At 37.2% G+C, this 23073-nt stretch overlaps 1 protein-coding gene across 1 annotated transcript in view; it reads left to right on the top strand.

Moving 5' to 3' along the window:
* LOC112598047 (dachshund homolog 1) overlaps positions 1-23073 on the top strand; it is a 121235-nt gene that overhangs the window by 71216 nt on the left and 26946 nt on the right. Inside the window, exons 7-10 of the mRNA XM_025344373.1 lie at positions 14657-14736; positions 14865-15038; positions 15784-15996; positions 22133-22216. Coding sequence (XP_025200158.1) covers positions 14657-14736; positions 14865-15038; positions 15784-15996; positions 22133-22216 — 551 coding nt within the window. The remainder of the gene's footprint in view (positions 1-14656; positions 14737-14864; positions 15039-15783; positions 15997-22132; positions 22217-23073) is intronic.

Raw genomic sequence — 23073 nt, 5'->3', positions numbered from 1 at the left:
GCGTCGCGCTATTAAAATAACGACTTGTATATTATATACGTTTATATACCGTTTTCTGCAATATGCATATATATGTATATTGTATATATAATGATATAATATAATATGTGAGGTGTATAACCGACGCACACGATCGTTCGATGGGGCGGTGGTGGCGGCGGCGGAAATTATGTTTTGTTCAATAATATACGACCCAATGATATATACAATATAATAGTAATGATAATAATAATAATATACACTGCACTCGCGTGGCGCAATATCATCATCTCGAGAGCGACGATAATTATTGTTATTTTTCTATTAATTTTTTTTTACTTTTACCGCGCCGTAATAATAATATTATTACCATATCGTAATCTACGTCGGACTAACGTATAATATATAAATACAATATTCAGGCAAAAAGGGTCAACAGGACATTGCACTAATATAGTACCTATTTATATGCGCATAAAATAGAGAAATGATAACGGTGATGTGTGCAGCTATATGAATCTTATGACTCAAACACGACTGTTGTCTTTATTATAATAATATACACACTACACATGACGTCACCTGTATCTCTGCCTATCACTTAATCGGTTTTGGTTATTCCGATTTTTAAAACCCACAGGTCTCTTAATTTAATATAATTTACCTTGCCGCAGTGATATATATGATACACCGACAAATTGTTTTCAAATGTTTACGTTAGGCACGTCAGACCCATTTAAACCAAATATATTCTTTTATAATTTAATGAAATATATATAGATGTTTCTATATAAATAATTTTGATTTTAAGGTTTCAAATATGTTCTTAAAAATGTTTAAGTGGTCTTTACCCGATTTAGCTAAAGTTACATTGCTTAGAGCATAAGAGGGTAAATAAAAAAAAATTACTTTAGATTTTCTATGAAGACGTTTTAAAAAATAAATAATAACAACTAAAAAGTCATTCATTTTAAATGTTGTTTTTACTATGTTGTATATATGCAACGAACTATCTCCGATTTGCAATCGTCTGTAATATATTAAAATTTTTCGGAGTGATAGGTACTTGAGACAGCAGCTCTTTGTGAATTCTCCTATGATAATAATTGTTACGCACATTGCAGCAAACTGGTGATTTGTGACTTAACGAGTATCACAAAACACGCACTAAACCCATGTGACACGTGACATAAATATTATTTCGTATATAATAATAATTTGTTATTATTGTGTTTGCACCTCGCGCGACGTGGTGGTGGTACTTGAAAATTTCTCATTGTCTTCGCTGCTTTGCAGTCGTGTTGTCGGCAGCAGTAATAAGATGAAGGTCGTAAATTTCAATGAAACACACGAAAGTTGTGTTATTTGTACTCGGTGGCGGTGGCGGTGATGACGACACAAAAGTATACGTATATGATATCTCCTTACGTTATTATATGGGTGTACACACAAAGACACGGGTCGAGAGTAGAAAACGACGACCGGGAACGAGCGCGGGTGCTTAAATTGAATTTAACGCTAAAACTTTTCTTGTATTTTTTCTCGCACCATATTTATATATACATTGTATAAACGTATATATAAAAGATATCGTATATATTTTCTGGGTTATTATTTTTGTTCGCGGCACCCATCTCCGGGACCGCTCTGATCTAATTTATATCCGGCGGTGGTGGCGGTAGCAGCCTGCAGAGTTCCTCCGGTCGTCGCGTATCATTTATAACAATTTTCTTATGGCGCGCAATGGATACACACGCATACACACAAACACACATAAATAAGGGACGATGGTGAAATAACGAAGGGTGGATAAAAAATATATACACGTATTAATGTATATACATGTATAGTATATGCGTCGTCGTGTCCGGGGAGCGCAAAAAGAAACGTTTTACACGTCTCCGGAGATTATACGCGGGTACGGAGAAGGCCTATTATATGAACGCCGCAGTCATTTTTACGTTAAATATTTATGCAAAAGAAGTTATTAACTTTTTTTTTCTTGTTTTTTTTCCGTTTTAGTTTTCTCCGCGTGTTTTTTTTTTCAAAGCATCTCTAAACACGCCCAATGCGCCGTCGCCGAGACCTATAATAGTCATCGCCGTCGCGCGTATAATATTTATAAATAGGGTCTTGCGGACCACGTAAAGAAAATATAAGTACGTTTATCGCAATAATTGTTATTATACCACCTCATACCGTATAATATCGTCTTTGTTTAAACATTTTCTTTACGCTGCATAATATATTAATACGTACATAATATACACGCAGTGAAATAGTAATAATAATAACACACCGCCATTCTCGTGTTGCTGTAATGCACACGTTTTTTACTTCCCTGCCGTTCGTCCGTCAACGTAGCGGCAGTCCTCGGCGGAGGCGGAATTGATGGATGACGTTTTCGATCTGCCGCTGTCCGCGCCCGCTCGTATTATAACTTGCCGAAACATATTCTCGAAACGTTTAATAACAGTACTGCGCGCGCGATGGCAAACGTGAAACAAATAAAAAACGACATCGCGGAAAATCTTCCATCACGAGTTACGCGGACGGTGAGAGAGTCACGTTGGAGGGGAAAACGGGAAAAAAATAATAATATATATATGAAAAACGACTTTCACGTCTCACACGCCCACCCGTCACTCCTCTGTACATAGTGTGCGGTACCATAATGAGAGAAGAGCTTCGAGAATCGAATAATATACGAGAATTGAACGAACGATTTTTTTATTTTTCGTTCACACCCCTCGTCACCGTGGTAGTCATTTCTTTATGATGTACACGACGACGCTTCTTGCTCTATATGTATGCGTGTGCGGTATGTCTTAAGGGGTTGCCAGATGCGACTTCCATTACGCCAATTTCTCTTTAAGCGTGAGAGGGCGGCGGTGGTGATGGTAAACGACGTACACTAACGATGCAAAATTTTTATAGTGTTGTCGTGCGCCAGCGGTTGTGTGTATAAGGTGTGTTCGATGGTCGGTGGTTGGGAATGGTGGGAAGATGAGGAGAACCGGGAAACAATGTCGCTAAAACGTCAAACATTAAATTACATTTTTATTCGAATTTCTCGCAAACAACACTCTGGTGGGTTAAAAAAAGCACATTCTGCTGGAGTAAAAACCCAGCGCAATCGTTACGTGTAGGAAAAAAAAACTTTGTCAATAACGATAAGCTTTAAAAGCGAAATGATGCGCCGGTTTCCCCTCAACCGTGGCGGATCACCGTTGCAGTGTGCTCTGTAGCCATAATATGTATAGATCGTAGCGTATCGTCGTATTAAAAAATGGATTCAGGTTAAATCTGGAGGTTCGATGTCGCCTTGATTGGTATGGATTGCTGTATTATTTTCTACGATACAAAACACAAAAAAAAAAAAATAATAAAAAATTGGAAAATTAACGATCGTATATTATAATAAAAATAATGATCCCCTAGTACACACACGACAATAATATTATGTTATTATTAAATCGTGTTCGAATTATACCTTATCGTATACCCTGCACATACGTCCGTATAACCGTCGCTGTCCGTGTGGCGTTAAGTCCAAATAATCCGAAATACCGACTCTGATGCGTTAAACGGGTGGCAATTTTCATCAGGGACGCAAACTATGAATTAAAAAAATTAAAAATCGGCAGCCAACATTCAACGACAGGTTATCGAAACGCCATATAGTTTAATCAATATACGGTTAACGGTTCGCGGCGGCGTCACCTATGCGCACGTAATGCTAGTATATTCCAGACACGCGGCGATAGTGTTAGTGCCTACGATATTATTATATTTTTGTCGATCAAAACAGACACAGCCCCGTACATGCGGACGGCGTGATGTGTAAACTCGCACGTCATATTTATAATATAGGTATAACGATGATAATAATAATACTAATCAGCTGCGGTGGTTGGCGGTGTTGGTGGCGATAGGATTATATATCGCGGTTAATTACGCGGCATTAACGACTATATAGTAGAGCGGCTTTTCGTATTGTTTTTGGGTGGCCGGGATTTCGGGTCCATTGTTCCGAAGGAATAACAATAACAATAACAATAGTAACACACACGCAGACGTTTTTGGTAAAGCCGGTCCAGTATACACGCAGACTCGCACACATATACATTGACGCGTAATAATTAGCAAAATCTCCGCACACAATAATGCCCACAAATCTAGATATCACAGACGTGGCGGCAGTAGCACCAGTCTATGTGCATATATATATACACGTTATACATATTATTATTATTATTATAATTATATAGTGGCGAGCTCATCACGGGCCGTCACCATCGCCACCGCTGCAGAGTATTATCGGCCCAGTGTTTTAATCTAATATCGTTGTTTCCCCGCTGCACTCGCGTCTGTTCCGCTTTTGTACTGGACATATATATATGTATATAAATATCCATATATGCGTGTGTGTGTGTGTGTGTGTATGTGTGTATGTATGCGTCCGTCCGAATGCCCATTGTTTCTACAAAACCTTTGGCCGCGATCAAATGCCATCCCTTCCGGGGACCATCGACACGTGTCTATACAAAATAATGATAATAATAATAATAATAATAATAATAATAATATTATTATTATTATTACTGTGATATGTTTATGTACGCGTATTGTTTTAACAGTAATATATAATTTTATATGTGCATGTAGAGTTGTATGTATAATATTAAATTACACGTAAGTACATGATGTGTGTGTATCGTGTCTATACCTAGTAGTCCTCCGCACACATCATTACGCAGTACAGTACCTATACGACACGATAGTATTTTGTGCGCGTTCTACTGTTACCCAACCCCCGAATTCGTTGTGCGTACGAAATAATCGATATTATAGGTACCTATGTACAATAAGCGCGGACGACCACCAACCGACCGGCACAGCAGCGGTCCGGCTGCAGCAGGAATAGGATCGCATCGTATCGGATGGTTAGATCGGCGAGGGAGAGTTTTATAGTAATAAAATAAAGAAAAATTTCAATATCGAAATATTAATGTTCCGACAAATCCTCTCCGTCCGTTTTTTTATTAATAATATTCTTTACAAATACTTATCCTCTTCGTATTAAATATACAATAATATCTCGGCTCTGCAGATAAAGCGCGCGGGATTACGCGCACAAAATTTCTTTTGTCGTTTATACGACGCGGAGTAGTATAATATTATGACCGGCTCTTAGCCACGACCAATCGGCCATTTTCTTTCCTCGTCGGAGTTTTCTTAAAAAGTAAATAACTACAGAAGATATATATATATATATATATTATATTTAGCCGTAGCGTACCAGGGATTTATTTCTGCGCAATCATCGTCGTTATACTGCAGTTATCTAACAGTTATCTACTGCAAATTCATTGACGACCGTAAAAAATAAAGAAGTCATATTGTCGCCTTTTAGTAAACCGAACTTTGTACGGTGGCGTTGAAGTTAATATCCGTCACCGTGATATCGGTTTTTCCCTTATCTGCAGACCAAAGTTTGTGTCGCGAGAGTGACAGCGGTGGAAGAAAAAAATATTGGATTTCAATTGAAAACTCGTTTTTCTCGACCTGACCCCGAAAATGCGGACAAGATGGATTCATTTGTCACCGACCGTATCGGCCGAGTGTGTATGAAAAAACATCACCCCCATAGGACACATTTTTGGAATCATAAATTCACTTTGCTAACTTTTTGCCGCGGGGACATGTCCTTTTTACGCTGTTTTTGATAGCCAGTTGATATATTACCAGTTGGTAACTTTCCGATACAAGCACTCGCACATACATAAACGAAGAATACGATTATATAATATTTTATAGACTGACGGGACGGGAAAAGTGTGAAAAATAAAAATAAAATATCTTGCAATATTTTTTATATACAGTCCTTATTAGGATAACAATGTGAAAACGTATGTGTTTTAATTTTCGAAATTAAAATTTTTACATCGAAATCCAGTAAATTGAAAAAAAACATTTTAGAAGATTGCGTAAAGTATCATTTCAATAATCTCTAGTGAACAGATCTTAAATGAAAGCGTTTGCCCAGCGACTGGCGTTATATATAGAGAAAACCGTTTTATATTAGTTTCAAGTATAAATTTATCGTTTGAAATAAATTTTGAACGTACTTTTTCCGAGTCGCTTTTGAATTAGCGCAGTCCCGGTGCATGTGTATTGTAAATCACGAGTAGGGCGTAATACGCTTTCTACCTTCGCGTTTGTATACATGCACACGCACACTTATACATATATACCTGTGGAGGAGAATAGTGTTTTATTTAAGACCCCTTGCAGATTACGGCTGCGGTAAAAGTTCCTATGGCACCTTAAAATACGATCTCATCTTGACAGTCATTGCCTAATATACACGACGACTAATTTTATTATTATTGCCACCAGCGTGGAACGTCGCATACTATATGGACTCAGACAACAGCTACAAAAATAATAATATAGTGATGATTAACATATACTGCGACACTGAAATGATATGGTATTCTGAATTAAAATATTATAATAGTATACTCGCACGCAACGCGCGACCGTACACAAAATCGGACGACCACTGCAGGTCTCTTCGTGGAAATAAAAAAAATACTTTCGATGATACATATTTTGATTATACGTGTATTTTATGTTTTTATATATACAACCAACAATGTGCGAAAAATAACTATCGTCTTAGTACCGCCTCACACGACAACGAAAACGACGGATTTACCTAGCATATTACCATACGTCCGTCGTGTGTGTGTGAATCACGCAAATCCAAAGGCCGTCGCCTGCCAGGACAAATACGCGGGTTTTGCGGTCGCGACAGCGCGTAATCTCCGCAGCCTCCGACCGAGATTATACGCCTGCCGGACGGGTCGTCATTATTCAATCTAATGGATCGTGTTAATCGCGTCGCGGCACATGACCCTCTGCAGGGACGCAACAACGAGGTTTCCTCTTTAACCCCGAGGATTATGATATCGTATCACGGTAGAAATGTATGGAAGATGAAATCGTTTCGTGTACCGCTCACGAAACTTTCGACGACATTCGTTGGGCCTTTTATTTAATATACACATATATCAAATACGACAACGTACGATAGTGATAAACTGATAAACTGTGAGTGTTGTATTTTACGGTCAACGCGGTTAATATAATATTATACACACGAAATCATGTTTCTGCAAGCTATATGTATCGAGCTATTCGGTTCGTCGCAGGTCGCAATATTTTATGCGATATGAAATAAAACATAAATGATTCCGCATAAAGATCGGATAATCTATTATTTATATTATGATCGCGAGAAGTGTGGATCTAAGTCGTACTGAATACCTACAAAAAATATTATGACCGGTGCGCATCCAGAAAAAATTTAAATGGCCCGTTACAAAACCCGATGTATTATTACTACTATTGGTGTATAATACTACGAAAAAGGCCGACGCCTAACGCGATAATCGCGAGTAAACTCACAGTTTAAACGGTCCGCGTCGGTCGTCGCGTACCGCATTCCGCGCGCACGCGACGACGATGTACGTCTGCCTGTCCCGGTGGAGAGGAATAGCCGGCGCGGTACCTACGTACGCGTAAGACGCACGACCGTCGCACTAAGACATCTCGTCGTGACGTGTGCAGGCGGTGTGCCCGCCGCCGAATCAATTACCATTCGGAATAGGATAATATAATAATATTACTATTAATATATTTTAATACGGTCGCGCGTGGGCTGCAGTGGCAGCAGCGCGCAGGGTGCCGCCGCGCACACAAAGCTATCGGCCACTACCGATCTCTGCTCTGTCCGAGCATCTACGTGCAGCAGCGGCAACAGCAGCCGCAGCCGCCAACGACGACGGCGTTGCGCGACTTGCGCCGCATGTCACTGTCACGAGTTTTTATTATTATTATTGTTGTTACTATTGTAGAGGAACAATATTCTATACGTACGTACATATATGTTAATACGTATATGTATAAAAACCGTTTTTGATTTAGTCGAAACGCCTTTTTTTTTTTTTTTCAAAGTGGGTGTGTGTGTGTATGGCTGGTCCTTGTCCGCCGCCAGCTGCTAATTACAAGGCACTCACTCCGGTGCGTGTGTGTAAGTATATTGTAAACGCTCGTGTCATTCCGATCGAAATATGTTATCGGTCGACACACATCTATCTATATTATATATTTGTGTGTTGTGTGTATAAGATATGCGCTCTATATATTGGAAAAAAATTAAATACAACTTATAATAATGGATCGCCGGGTGGGCGATCGTCGAACACGCGTATTGTATATTACAATATGTATATATATATACGTAATATGTTTTAATATACATTATGATTATTATTATATGCACACGTTTGTCCAGACGGAATAATAACATAATAATAATGTGTAATGATAAAATATCGTTTTTACGTACCTATATATACTCGTAACGTTACACGTGAAACGTGTTTGGAGTTTTATGATATATTATTATAGTAACTTTCTTATTCAGGTTCGATTTTAGAGGTACAAATAATTATAATCGTATTTGGGCTTTTGTAAAAAGTCTGCTGCTGCTATTCTAGCTCCTCCGCCGCCGCCGCCAACGCTGTCGATTGCCTTTTATACTGTCAAAACCAAAAATTCAGTTTCGTTTCGTGTTTTAATTCCCTTCGTACTGAATCCGTTTTAATAATTAACTCCCTCTTTCTCGCTTTGAACTTTTAACCCTCGGAAAAGAAATTAATAATCTTGTTTTAAATGTATACAAATTCGGTTTTACGAGTAGTCTCAAAGGAATGTGCTCCGGGGCGTACGAAGTTTTCCATTAAAAATCTGGACGTCACTTACAAATCGTTCGGAATGACATTGAAAGTAATTCTAATTAGATGCTGTATTCTGTTCTGTAACTACGAGTTTATTATGATATGACGTTCGATCAGATAATGTACCCGCCGATCGGCTCTCCGACAAATAACCAAGAAATGTAAACCATTTTTTTATACGTAATATAGATGTCTACAAATGAAATTCATTTTAGCCTTAGCATATTGATCTAATACAAAAATATTATTTATTAAGCTCCTACATAACTACTGTAGATTGATACAGTTCTTTCAATAAATTAACATGCTAAAAATGTATGTACACCGACACCTCAATCCTGGAGTCTGGACTATAATACCATACATGTTATCCAAAAAATATAATACATAGCATGAGAATATACATTTAATGATTCTGAAGTTTTAAAAAAATCGTATATTTCAAAAATAAATAACACTCAATGATTCCTTTTACGTTATTTTATAATCTGATAAAAATATTTTTATCTAAAAAATTATTTCGGAAACTCACTAATCACAAACAACAATAATAAAACTCATTAAGACGGTTATCGACAAATAAAATATTGAAATTAATATTGATATTAATAATAAGTTTTTTTTAATATTTTAATTATCCAATGGTGGGTAAAACGTGTAACGTCATTACGTTATCATTTATTATCGAGTATAATTTGCGTGTGAGTATTATATTTAATCGAATTATTGTGAATATTGATAAGTACACACTTGAATTAATCTATCCGGTTGCTAAAGAAGTCAAAAACTATCTTGAAAACGAGACAATAACTACATTTTAATATTTATTTGTAAATTTAATACCTACTAGTAATTTATTATTATACCATTTCATATAATTGCACACGTGTAGTGGTAATAGAAAATTGAACAGTGCAAAGGGCGTATTGTATATTATAAAGTATTTAATATTATTATTTTACATTTCCAGTGTTGTAGCTGTAAATATAGTGTGCTAGTATGCAATATCAGGTTATATTTTCCAAACACACACACACGAGATTAATATTATTTAATATAAATCATCTCTGCTGTGTCGGCGTACGTACTACGTTGCTGTTAGAGTTAATGAATTGCGAAACATTGTTTTATCGCCTCCGGCATGATTATTCGATAATAATCACGGCAGGCCTAATTATTGTATCCCACCGATCCAACAGCACACTACCACTGCAGGCAGATATATACGAGTAGTATACCTACACGCCCGCTGATTCCGGAATCCGTCCGGTCGGATTTTCGATCATCTGCGAATACACACACACACGTACACATATATACATACACATACAAACAGACTACGCATAAACTTTCCGTAAACACATTATAATATATACATGTACAATATATATGCACTTGTACCCACCTCCACTACTACCTCAGTGCGTATGTCTATGTCGATTAATTTAATATTAAATCCTCTCCGACTCTCGCTGTCTGTTTCTCTCTTTCTTTCTTTCTCTTTCGATCCCTCTCACTCACTCTCGTTCACTCACCCTTGCTATGCCACACTCGACCGGCCGCCGACGAATCTGAGATTTCGTTTCAATTAACATGGTCCCGGGTCCGGAACGTTGGAGTTTAATATTATAATCGTAAGGAGTTTTGCGCGTTGCACACACAAGATACGTGTGTATTAATAATCATAACTCAAAACGGCAAAGCCCCCAAAGGGTTTTGGCAACACACACCATATATACCGTATAGTACCTACAGATGATGGGCGGAGGGTCGGCGGGCGGTGACTGAGAAGCGGGTAGAAGACGATGCCGCGGCGTTTCGCTCCAGAAATCTTATACTTATTACTTATTCGACCCTTCTGCGTTACGGGCAAAACTTTAAAATCTTCCACCGCTGTTCGCCTGCCTAAAATGCACCACTACCACAGCAGACGAAGTACCCTCTAGCCCTAAGGCTGTTTCTCGGGTTATTATTGTTTCACCGCGCCGCCGAATCGGATTTCGATGATGTGATGTTGCTGTTACTGCTGCTACTGCTGCTGCTGCTGTTGATCCTATATATCACAACCCCTTCAACAAATTAGCATGACGGCGGCCGTCGTTGTCGTGCGCGGGACCTCCACCTCATTTCGTCAGATTGCAACAACACTATTTTCGGAGTATTTTTTGCGCGTGTTTATTAAACACAAACAAAAGACACGCTGCAGCGAAACGGTGTCGAGAGGATTAGTTAAATTGAAGAATATAATATATCATTATAGAGAGCAAATAGTACATGTATATTTTTATTATTTTTACTGCGCGTGTTACGTTTAAAGGCGATGAAAGAAAAACAGTTTATTTGATGATAAAAAAAAAAAAAAAATTTGTCAAATAGTAATAATATGTAGGTATATAATAAACCTAATACCTATATAGGTATACGTACAGTATTCCTTGTACGTGGGTCTTGATGAAAGAAAAAAGTAATACTAATATACTAATAATACGAATAGCGAAAGAGAAAAGAAAAAAACGTTCCGACAGAACGAAAAAAAGAGGAATTATCATAATTATTATCGAATGGCCATAACGTTGGGATTAAATGAGTGGAGAAGAAGAAAAAAATCCCCATCGGAGCCAGTAGAATGATAAGGGGAGTTGTGTATTTAAATTTTAATCAAAACATCCGATTGAATCAATATATATAGCCGGCGGCGGAAATGAAAGGGAACAACATCCTAAAGACAAACAGGACTTTTAATATGCGGGCTCCCGCTATCCGCGTCGGCGGCGGTCCGGACATTCTTCTCGTCGTGCAGTATTATTATTACTATTATTATTATTATTACTACTACTGATATAATATATACACAAAGAACGGATTAGAATATATGCGATTCCGGCGCGCGGACTAATGAAAATTCACCCTCCACACGCGCCGGGAAAGAAGTCAAAGAACGTTACAGGAATTAATTTTGCCGATCTCTTTTTCTCCATCTCTTTTTACAGCAGTCTTTATTTTGATTTTATTTGTTATTTATCCAATACGTCCAAATTTCTGACGTCCCGCAGATAAGAAACCGTGTCCGCGGTGAATTCGTCAAACCGATGACGCGGCCGCTGTTTAAGAATATTTTCGGTGTATTATATTATACTTATTACCATAATTATATTATTATTATATTATTATATATATTTGCGTACACCGCGACGGGCCACGGATAAACGATAATTAATTATCGGTGGATGGCGGCGAACGTGTCTTCGTGCAGTCAGTCGGATCGACCGAATGATATACTATACACGACAGCGAAATCCCCGCGGAACTTATCTGTGCGGCGACACGCCGCCGCTTGGGCTCAAAAATTTAATCTCGTCGGGACCCGTAATCTCGTCCGCAAACGAATCGCTCGACGACCGGGGTAATAACGACGACGATAATACTATCATATTTTTGTGCGTTCTTGTGGCTATATTGGAGGAGGGTGCGTTTATGCGACGGTTAGGTAGGTAAGTCGTACACCTAAAATGTAATTTTACGGAGGACGCGTTTTTGTGTGCAGTGGCGTGAATAAGTCTAGCGCGCGGCTTCCAGACGATAACTCCAGCTGGCGAAGAAGCGAAACAAATTTTTTTTCGTCGAAAATTCGATATTGTTGTACGTTTGATTTCAGGTACGTTCGAACACGATATACCATCAAGGCGAGTATTTATATGAGCGCGCGTGCGAGTTTATTTTTTCGGACGACTATGCTGAACCGGTTTCGAAATATGTATTATTATTATATTAACACCGACTCGATGAGACGATCCGGTAAACCCTTTCTTCAGCTGCGTCTAGTCTTCTTTGTGAATCTCTGTTTGCTTACTAATCCTTCGAATATTATATAGTGATATATCACTATTAATTTTATTATTATATGTAAATTGTCATCATTATTATAATATTATGTTATGTAAAGACAATATGAGTCGTCGTGGCCGATATAATAAGAACGCGCGAAATAAATGTGATACGCACGCAGAGTCGTTTTCCAAAACTCGTTTTTCAATAATAATTATATACATAAATGGTGATATTTTATATAGCAACGCGAAATCCATATTACAACCGCGGCGGTGAAGTTCCAAAGACGTTTTATTCATACACGTGTAATAAAAATAAAAATTTATAATATTATTATAACACGGTTACTGACGTCGAAACGAAACCTTATCGAAAGACCGTCTTTTGCATACTAATAATGTGACATAATTTTTAAACGTAATACATAAAATAAAACAAGTGAGTTGCTAAGTATAGGTACCTATGATATAATATTATTGTGCCATTTTGATTAGGTTTTTTTCTTTTTATTCTGTCGTGTCCACAATGCTTAACTACGTCGCACGACACTGTCTCTTTTGCACCGGAAGCAGAAGTTCCACGTATATATATATGTAGGTAATATCAACTTATACTTAATAACAATATTGTACCCCATCTATCATAACGATAATAATAATATATTGTAATATATCGTGTGATATGTATTGTGGCGTATCGCGTGACGAAAACATCGACGATAATTAAAAACTCGTATTTAACATCGATGATGTGTATTAAATATAATACGCACATTATTACATTATGTCTACATAGAGGTACGTGGGGACCGGTGCCAGACCGCGCTGTACGATGTCATAACGCGCGTGCATAATGGTTGATTTATGTTAGGCGATTTATATATATGTGTGTACAAGACGAGACTTAGACGATGATTTCCCGGCGTGCCGCCTACGCCGATATTATAATATTAATATTATGATAACTGTACTGCACAAACCGTATGTGTGCGGGAAAATTTGTATATTTTATGCAGTTATAATAAAAATAATAATATCATTCGTCGGTTTTTGCAAGATATTTTTGATCACGCAACCGATTTCGTTTGGAACGAATATCTATAGTCTGATGTCCCATGATGTATATTCGCATGTTCTCTCTGCCGCCGCGGCTGACGACGATCCACTCTGCAGGAGACGAGCATAATAATAATGTATAATATTATCATTATGATATTTTAATATTATATTGGCGCTTTCTTCGAGATTTAAACTACGTTATAGCATTGTTGTATATTATGCATACGATCAACTCGATAATTATTGTAGTATACTAATGATATTGTAGGCGCACGTGCGACGACAATAATAATGCGTAGGTACCGCAGCAATCATTTTCGACGAGTGCTGCAGATGGAAAATTAGTCATTTCCGTTTTTTATTATTGTCATTTTCGTTTTTACACCGTCGCAGTGCCCTCGAAATTTCCGACGTCGCCATTATTACGTTTACGATTATTGTTATTACTATTATATTTGTATTATCATTACTATATTATGTAACGCATTTGAAATGTCTTTTACGCGTGATATCGCCGCGAAGCGAAACGCATTAAAAAAAAATACGCTGCCCCTCTACATTCGCGTGTGTTCTATGTATATATGTATATTTATTGACGATAGTAAAGCCCCCGAAATATGCAGATGTATATTATATGCACACCGCTGCTGCTGAGACGTTAAAAGCTTTCGCTCATTAAGACACACGGAAAGGACTTTTTCGGTTATTTGAGTCCCCCGGCACCGCACTGTATATTACTACTCTTAATGTCTTAATCGCATCGTCCTTCACCGATGAATTTCCGAAATGTTTTATTTATGTTCGTACAAATAAATGTGTATATATATATAAATTTATGTGTATACTTATTTCGGAGTAAGAACTTAATGGAATATGGTCGTGGAATAAAACGTCATCATTATTATGTATACGTATATCTTATTTAATATTATTATGAATTTATTTTTTTAATTTTTTGTTTGATTTTTTTCGTTTTTGTAGAGCCAACGACGAACGGGTGGGCGACATAAATCGAGCGCTAAATTTTGATCAGAAAGCAAGGGATTTGACATCACAAAATGGTAAGTTAATTTTATAATAATATAATAAAACTAGGTATCAAGTGTAGCTATAATATTGTACATAAGTACCACCAATTATTAGTCTCCTAAACAGATTACAGTAATGCAATGTTTTCATTATGTTGCAGGTTCGTCCGAAGGACATAGCCCGGTGTTGAATCTGTCCAAAACGGGAGGCGATCATTCGGGACCGGCCAGTGATCATTCGGCTGGCGGCAACACAAACGTCGACGATGAAGACGATTTGGACGAAGACGACGATAACATTTCCGACGGCGAAGAAGACGACATCAAAGATCACGGTATAATATTATTATATATATGAAACAATGTTTTCGAACGGTAAAAAATATCATTTTTTTTTTTTTTTTTTAACTCAATTCACTTTATACTTCAACTATATGATGTAACTATATAAGATATTAGATGTGGGTATACCAAATATAATTGTTCAGACGGAAAAAAATAACGAATTATACACAAACCATTGGAAACAATAATATCAAAACGGAGAACGTTCTACTCGAGTGCATCTTTGACACAATATAAAACCATCATGTCGGTATAATAAAGTGAAAAGTGGATTGTAGGGAAGCTGGTGTGTATTGTGGTTATAGCAGTGATAGTGGTAGTGAGGCGGTGGTGTAATTCGAGATGGGAATACCTTTTTATAGGATATTGTATTATCACGTACGTTTGGGTTCAATTAAAATTATTAGTTTTGTATGACATTGTATACATTGGATTGTGTTATTTGTATACGTTATATGACCACAATATCGATTATATACTATACAAGCGATAATATAATATATGTGCGTCGTACATTATACAAAGGGTAATTTTAAATCGTCAACGCCAATAACGACGTCTGGCGTACGAGTAAACGCCCGTGACCGTTATTATTTTTCACCGGGTGTAGGTTTCAAAAATGTCGATTTAAATAATTAAATTAATCAAATAATAATAGCACCTATAACAGTATAAACAAAGTACAATACATTTATGAGATATTTTATTTATTTGTTTTTGTTTTAACGTGTTCAGACCTCAGCGACAATCCGGACGTGGGAGGCAATAGCAGCGCGCACGGTAGCGTCACGCCCCCACCCCAGGCATTGAACTTTGGTTCCACCGGTTCTGGGGATATGGGTTTGCCGTACATGACCACTGAGTCACTACTTCGGAAGATACAAGCTCTACTTAAGGCTGCCGCTGACAAGATCCGAGATGACGACCGCGCGTTGAACTTTGAAAAAGGTGAGAACTTGGACAATATATTATATATTTATATGTCAGTAAAATAAAATAGAGTTTTGCTGAAAATAAGGCATACGTAAGCAACAAAAAAAATTATTTAAGAGGCTTAACCATATATATATATTATAAGATATTAGTCAGCATTTTCGGAGAGAACGCCATTTATAGCCCTTACAAAGTTTTGTATTGAATTATTTTATACAGATATTCAAATATATTATATGTTTCTAAGTCGAATTTTGTTTACCGGTCTATGTGCCGATATACGTAAGTAGACCATTGCTTTTCATATTTTTCACGAATATATAACCATTATAAATTTATTATTGTATAATTTCTCAAAAATCTAACAATATATCCATACATTCTATTTGTTGTACACGATCGTTCTTCTAGAGAATTATAAAGAATTATTTTCTCAAAAAATCGGAATCGATGTATCGATCTATTATGCCGTGACTTCTATTGTAATTTTTTTTTCATGTCCCAGCCCGCCTAGGTTACTTAACATAATGTTGTTAAAAATGACATTTTAGGATAAATGCACGCACACCTCTCGTCAACTTTATGGGCCCGCGAAATTTTAATTTATAGTATTTTTTGTATTGCAATGTAGATAGATATTTTTATTAAGCTCGACATACATAATGTAGATTGTAATATTTGTGATATTTCATAAATATCATAAAACGACGCAGAATTTGACCGACCATTTCGTGAGACCCATAACCGGTTGAATAACATAAATACTATCTCTATATACATTATAATTTTATGTTGTGTCAATACTATTACTTGCTCGTATATTTCTCGGTCAGTCGTCAAATAGGATATTTAAGACCACGGTAAACGCGTCTAATAGCCTTAGAAGAATTAGTGACCGGTCAGAAATCGTATTACAGCTGTTTAGAGTTTGAGTAAGATCGACTCCTCGTGCCGGAGAACACAAACGACAAAACAAACACACACCAATACAACAAACTGAACCAACGTGGAGACAGGTTTTGTGGGGCTCAGTGACTTAAACGTCGTTCACGATAGATCCAACAGTGCCGCGGCTACAGCGTTATAATTATAAAATCGCCGAACAAGAGCAATAATCATTGCCGACACACTGTTAAATGATACAAACGTGAAATCTGCGTGATGGTTGACACGATCGTGTAAAATCAACCGGATCCGTTTTAATTACGCCCAGTCGGAAAAAAAAATCAAAACTCGCCCGCCCGCCGTCGCAATAGTAATAACGCGATAAATTAATCGTCGCGGAATACTGTTATTTCAACTCCGCCTTATCTACCTGACGCAGTGGATAGATAAAGATAGTAAGAGTAGGAGAGAGAGATAGAGATAAATAAAGACACGAAATAATAATAATAAAAAAAACAATTTCATTGCCGCGCGCGCGTATAAATTATTATTGTACGTCGGTGTATGTATGTTTGGACCGCACTCCGCGTGGTGTGGCATACACTTGTATAATTGGCCACTCGTACCACTTATTCCCATCACGAACTGACCTTTAAGAGTCGTGTTCTGCCGGCTCTCATGGGACGCAATGGTTTTTGCCCCCCTCCCCCATTCCTTCTCAACGTCCTTATTGACGGAACATGCCGTTCCCCTCCCCTCCGCTGCTGCGGTGATACGCCTGGCCCGGGTGTAATGGATCATTCGTACAAATTATCGTTTTGAAAAACGACCGTTTTCATTAAATTACATATGAAATTATACCGAAACGGACAGACGTAAAAAGACACCTCATCACCACCACCTGCGTATGTTCTTAGTGTGTATGTGTGTGATTTTCGAGTATATATATTTTATATATACATATATTCTTGTTTTTTTTCTTTTCGTTTCGTCTGTTTATAGTAAATATAATTCCGTGCGCGTTTAAATAACAACAATTCCCGCGCGGGCTTCAATCAATTTCTGAAACGTATACTTAACACACACACAAGCCGACGTACACACGGACAGACACACATTATAGCGCAGTCCCATTTCATTTTGTCCGGGAACGCCCACCGTTTTTGGTCGAAAATACTGGGCCAGAGCTGCAGAGGATAGAATGCGCCGTCTATCGTCTTCACGAAATGCCATTTAATTCGGTCGACGGCCGTATTATATTGTGATTGCTGCAGTGCGCGCACGGAACCCGAGGCACGAAAATACGATTTATAATATAATATTATGATATAATAACCGAATGAAGAACAACCAAAAAAAAAATACATCGAATGAACGATTACTCCGTAAACAAATGTACGCTCCGAGGCCCGCCGAGTCGAAATTAGGGCTTATTATCGTTTATATATATATGAAACACGTGCGTTGTGTAGGTAAACGCGTTCGTATTAGGCACCCGTCATAGAACCCAAACACATCGTCCATATATCACACACACGTCGAAATTACATTAATACTATAATATGTATCGACTCGTGTTTATGTGTGTGTGTATATAATTTCACCGGTCGACGATCTGCCGCGGGAGTTTGCGTGTCGCGCGAGCCGGCTAGTTTCGGGGCAAAAACAAGCGCGTGCGCCGGTGTATACTTACGAGATAGAGTACGTCAATAACTCGTGTAGATTATGTTGAAATGATGTAACAGGAGAAATAATTGGGAAAAAAATCATCGATAACATTGTCGAGCCATTTTCCGTCGTCAACACGCGTAATCCTTAAAATTATACATTATCATGAAATCATATGTGTATGGGTATATTTATAGGCACTATGAAAATCATATTATCAAAGTAACGTTATACAATCCTCTTCAAGCAAATGTGGTTATACACCCTCACCCCACCCGATCCGTAAGAATACAGTGTCGTCAAACATTTTTCGGGACCATCACGAATTTCTCTAATTTTTAAAAACAAATACTTCTCTATATACATACATTTTAGGACTGTCTTTATTCTATTCGTTTGACTACCATTATTTATCGGGTGTTTTAACCATGCTGGAAATATTTTGAATACAATCAGAAATATTGTAAATTTTCCATTAGAAAAAAAAAAAGATTCTAACTGCTGTTAAGTACATTGTAATACTTTCATAGGTTATCTATCATATAGGTAAACTCGTACCGCAACCGCAACAGGAAGATGATTATTGTTACGTTGCGCAGAAATCACTTTTGAAAAATCTTTCGTATAGATAATAATAATATATCTTCTGTATTCTATGTATATCTGACATCACAATTTATAACAAAACCGTTTTTTTCCGCTTTCAAGGTAAATACAGAATTTGAGCGAGGTGTCCCGAACGTTGGCAGAATATATTTTATAAACGCTAAACGGATCCGATACCCCCTCCTCTCATAACACTACAAATTAAAAAAAAATATGTCGTTCTGCTTTCCTAGAAATAAATTTACTATGTCTGTAAAATAGTACTATAATATACCAATATAATGACATTCACTGTATAGCGGTATGCAGTCCGCACGCGGCCGACCGACTATGACTGAGTCCGCGATCGCGTTATATCGACACGCGTGTGTGGGTTTTTTTTTTTTTTATACAATATAATATATTATTATGTGTGAGCTACAAGCGACTCACGGCAGCAAAATACGACAACGATATTCACTTATACGGCACACACGTACACGCGTCTACGCACGCACACACACGCGAATTACATCTAAGTGATGTGTAACGGCGTATCGTCGTGTAATGACTTTGCCGACACGTTTTTTCGCGCTCGATAAAATATATCTCGTCGGCCTCACACGAAGGCGTCTCTTGGAGGACTGCGCTAGACACCTATACACTAGCTATGTGCATAATATATTATGTGCGAAGTTTAAGTACACACGATATAAAACTCTGTATTTTTATAATGGATACCTCGTCCGCCCGTGATCCGGACTACCTGTAACAGATGTATACGTATTATACGTAGTGCACTCGATCGTTGTTATTGCGCGGAACCGGGAACACTGCAACTGCAACACAATATTCCATATAGTAATATATTTCTTGTAAGACAGGTTTAATGCGTAAATATAATATAATATGTGTGTGTTTGTGTGCGATTTCCTTACGTCTATCCTCGTGATATATGCGTTATATATATCATACGAATATCGATACAAAATGTAATGTATACGCGTGTTATCCTGCTCCGCCGGTGCGGGTGAGCGAGTGTATATTATAATAATAATATATAGGTCCTATGGGCGCGAAGCGCGTTCTGTTTCTTTAATGCCACCAAATAATAACACTCACAAAATATCCTGCGACACGGGTAACGTGCAGCGTATCATGCAATAATATATGATAGAAAATCATCGACGTTTCTATGTGCATAGTAAGACATTTGCTAAATTATAGGTTTACGAAATCATATTTTTTGAGTTTACCAGACAGAGACACGTGAGTCAACTCGTAAGATGTTAATTAATAAATGTTTAAAATATAAGTTTTATCCATTCATAGTTTCATGAAAATTGAATAGTGATTTCAGACAAATGTTAGTGCCCCGATGCGAATTTGGAGTGAGTTTTCTTGTATGTAAGGTACTCACATTTCATATCATCAAATCGTGTTTACAATCGTAGATTTTTAATAAATTGGCCATTAAGATCATTAATTTTGAATCATTTGGAATATTTTTCAAATCGCAATGCATATAATAATATTATTGATTTCCAAAATTCTTCAATACTAATATATTCTGCCGTATATTTATTCCACTTATATTATACACTTTTGTAGGTACCACTTGTTCCGTGTGGTGTGGGATACACACGATTAAGAACGTTTTTAATTCGATTTACTATGATTAACGTTCAATTTAATGATTTTACAAAAAACATAAAATAAATGCAGAAATTTAAATATAGTTGAGAAATGATGTAGGTACTTCCAAGAACGAATCGTTTCTAAGCCAATTGCCATATTATTTTACTGTGTTTATTTTAGTTTTTTAAATGTGGACAAAATATTATTACCTATTATAATAATGTTGAGCATCCACCATGGAAGATATCTTGCGTTATTACTTATTATTTCCACGTTATCCCGTTGTAGCAAATTTATGAGACGGAGTTTGTCATCGTCGTAGTCGTCGCATTTTTTCATTAACCATATTGTTACTTATATCATATTATGTGCGTTATATATATTATTTCTTATCGAGGCCTTTCGAAAATTTAATATCAACTAAAACAACAGACGCGCGACGCGCGCTTGTGTTTAATATCGCTCTAAGAGTTATGAACCGATAAAAAGACGCGCCACGACACTTCGTTTGTAAATATTATAATATTAAATTGTCCGGCCGAGGAAATTAATGGACCAGAAACCGTGACGAGGTGGTCGCGGCGGTGGGTCGGCCGGTGACTTAACCAAATTATCAAAACCGATAACATTGTCTTCTATATATTATTATTATATTTCGTAAAAGAAAAGAAAATATCAGTGGAACAGGGATAAGGAAATGACTTAAGTTTTCCTCAGGTGTTGTTTTGCGTTGTGTACTCTATGGTGAATTGGCGACGGTGGGCGGAAACTCCGGCAAAAGTTATTCAAAACGCTAACGGGCGCTTCTTGTATTTTCCCCGAGTGTTATGTTAGTATAAATATGCACTGTGTATATTTATATATACATGCATACATATTACCTAGATACGTATATATATATATATTCTCGAGTGGCCGTACACGAGCAAACAGCCTTGGGTGACTAACCGACACGACCCTTCAAATCGGGATTAACACAACGTTTTCCCGCAAGCCATCGATAGATCCTCTCGCGCGCGCGCACACACACACACACACACACACATACATAGTCTATATATAGTACATAAATATATGTTATGTGGATTTATGCATACACGGCGTGCATATATGTGAATGTGTGCGTATGTGGTGTGTGTTACAGTTGGTATATATATTATTATTGTTATTGTTGTTATTATTATTATTATTATTATAGTGATGGTAAAGTACGGTGCTGCAGCGGTGTCTTATTGGTATCACTCTTATACCGTATATATTATGTACGCGACATTGTTGAGAAAATCGTTGTCAGCGCGTTTAATAATATGATAATTATTATAATACTCGAATAATTCACTTATAAAACTCAATCGGTTTTTTTGTTTTATTGCAGCCGAGTTGAAAATGGATGTGCTTCGTGAAAGGGAAGTCAAAGGAAGTCTAGAACGACAGTTGGTCGACGCCCAAAAACTGCGAGGTAAGTGATGTTTTTGTACTTGAAATCTCATTTTCCGTTTATTATTTACACAAGTACTCTGCACCCCTTTTTTTTTGCTTTTTGTTTCTTGAATAACTTGTAAAATATTTCCACTAAAATACACCCTGCGGGGTGTGCGGTTACTCGCTTTCGTGTCCCAATACCGACAAATTCGTTGAGGGTGGTCAAAAACTCAGAATCGTACTGATGAACAATAAATTTGAGTATCCTGTTTAATATTAAGTTACACGCGCTGCTAATTTACAGATGCACACACATATAATACACAACACGCACACATACACATTTAAAATACGTATATTCGATTAACCTTGACTGACCGTCTGTTTGACACAAAAACTTCACTTCCACACACGCATGGTGTACAACATGTACATATATATAATATATGATATTATATTTATTTTGTATATGTGTGCGAACATAAAAAAATTATATATACTTGAGAAATATAATATCTCACGATCGAAAGGTGTATATATAGTGTTACAACAACAATGAGGGGGTGTCTCTCATTCGCGCATTAGCATAAAATAAAACTAACGGGCCACCGGGATTTCCCCATACGGATTTCCGAATCGGTTGACAGTGTGTAAACGTATACGTATCGTCTCCATTTGTGCGGACTACCCAAAAGCTTCTTTCTTTATTTATATATACACATACACTATATTGACCAGTCCATTTAGTCTATTGGTCGTATCGAGTTTCATACTGGTCAAGAACTAAACATAACCATTGAGAAAAAAAAAAATCATTTCGATTTTTCTTTCACCTGAAATGCGCGCGTAACCCGATTCTTCGCAATACGCGAGGGAGTTAGACAGAAGCTTTTA

This window comes from Melanaphis sacchari, unplaced genomic scaffold (assembly GCF_002803265.2).
Source record: "Melanaphis sacchari strain LSU unplaced genomic scaffold, SCAv2.0 Contig44_pilon_pilon, whole genome shotgun sequence".
Classification (NCBI taxonomy): Eukaryota; Metazoa; Arthropoda; class Insecta; order Hemiptera; family Aphididae; genus Melanaphis; species Melanaphis sacchari.
This window is presented reverse-complemented; position numbering and strand designations above follow the sequence as displayed.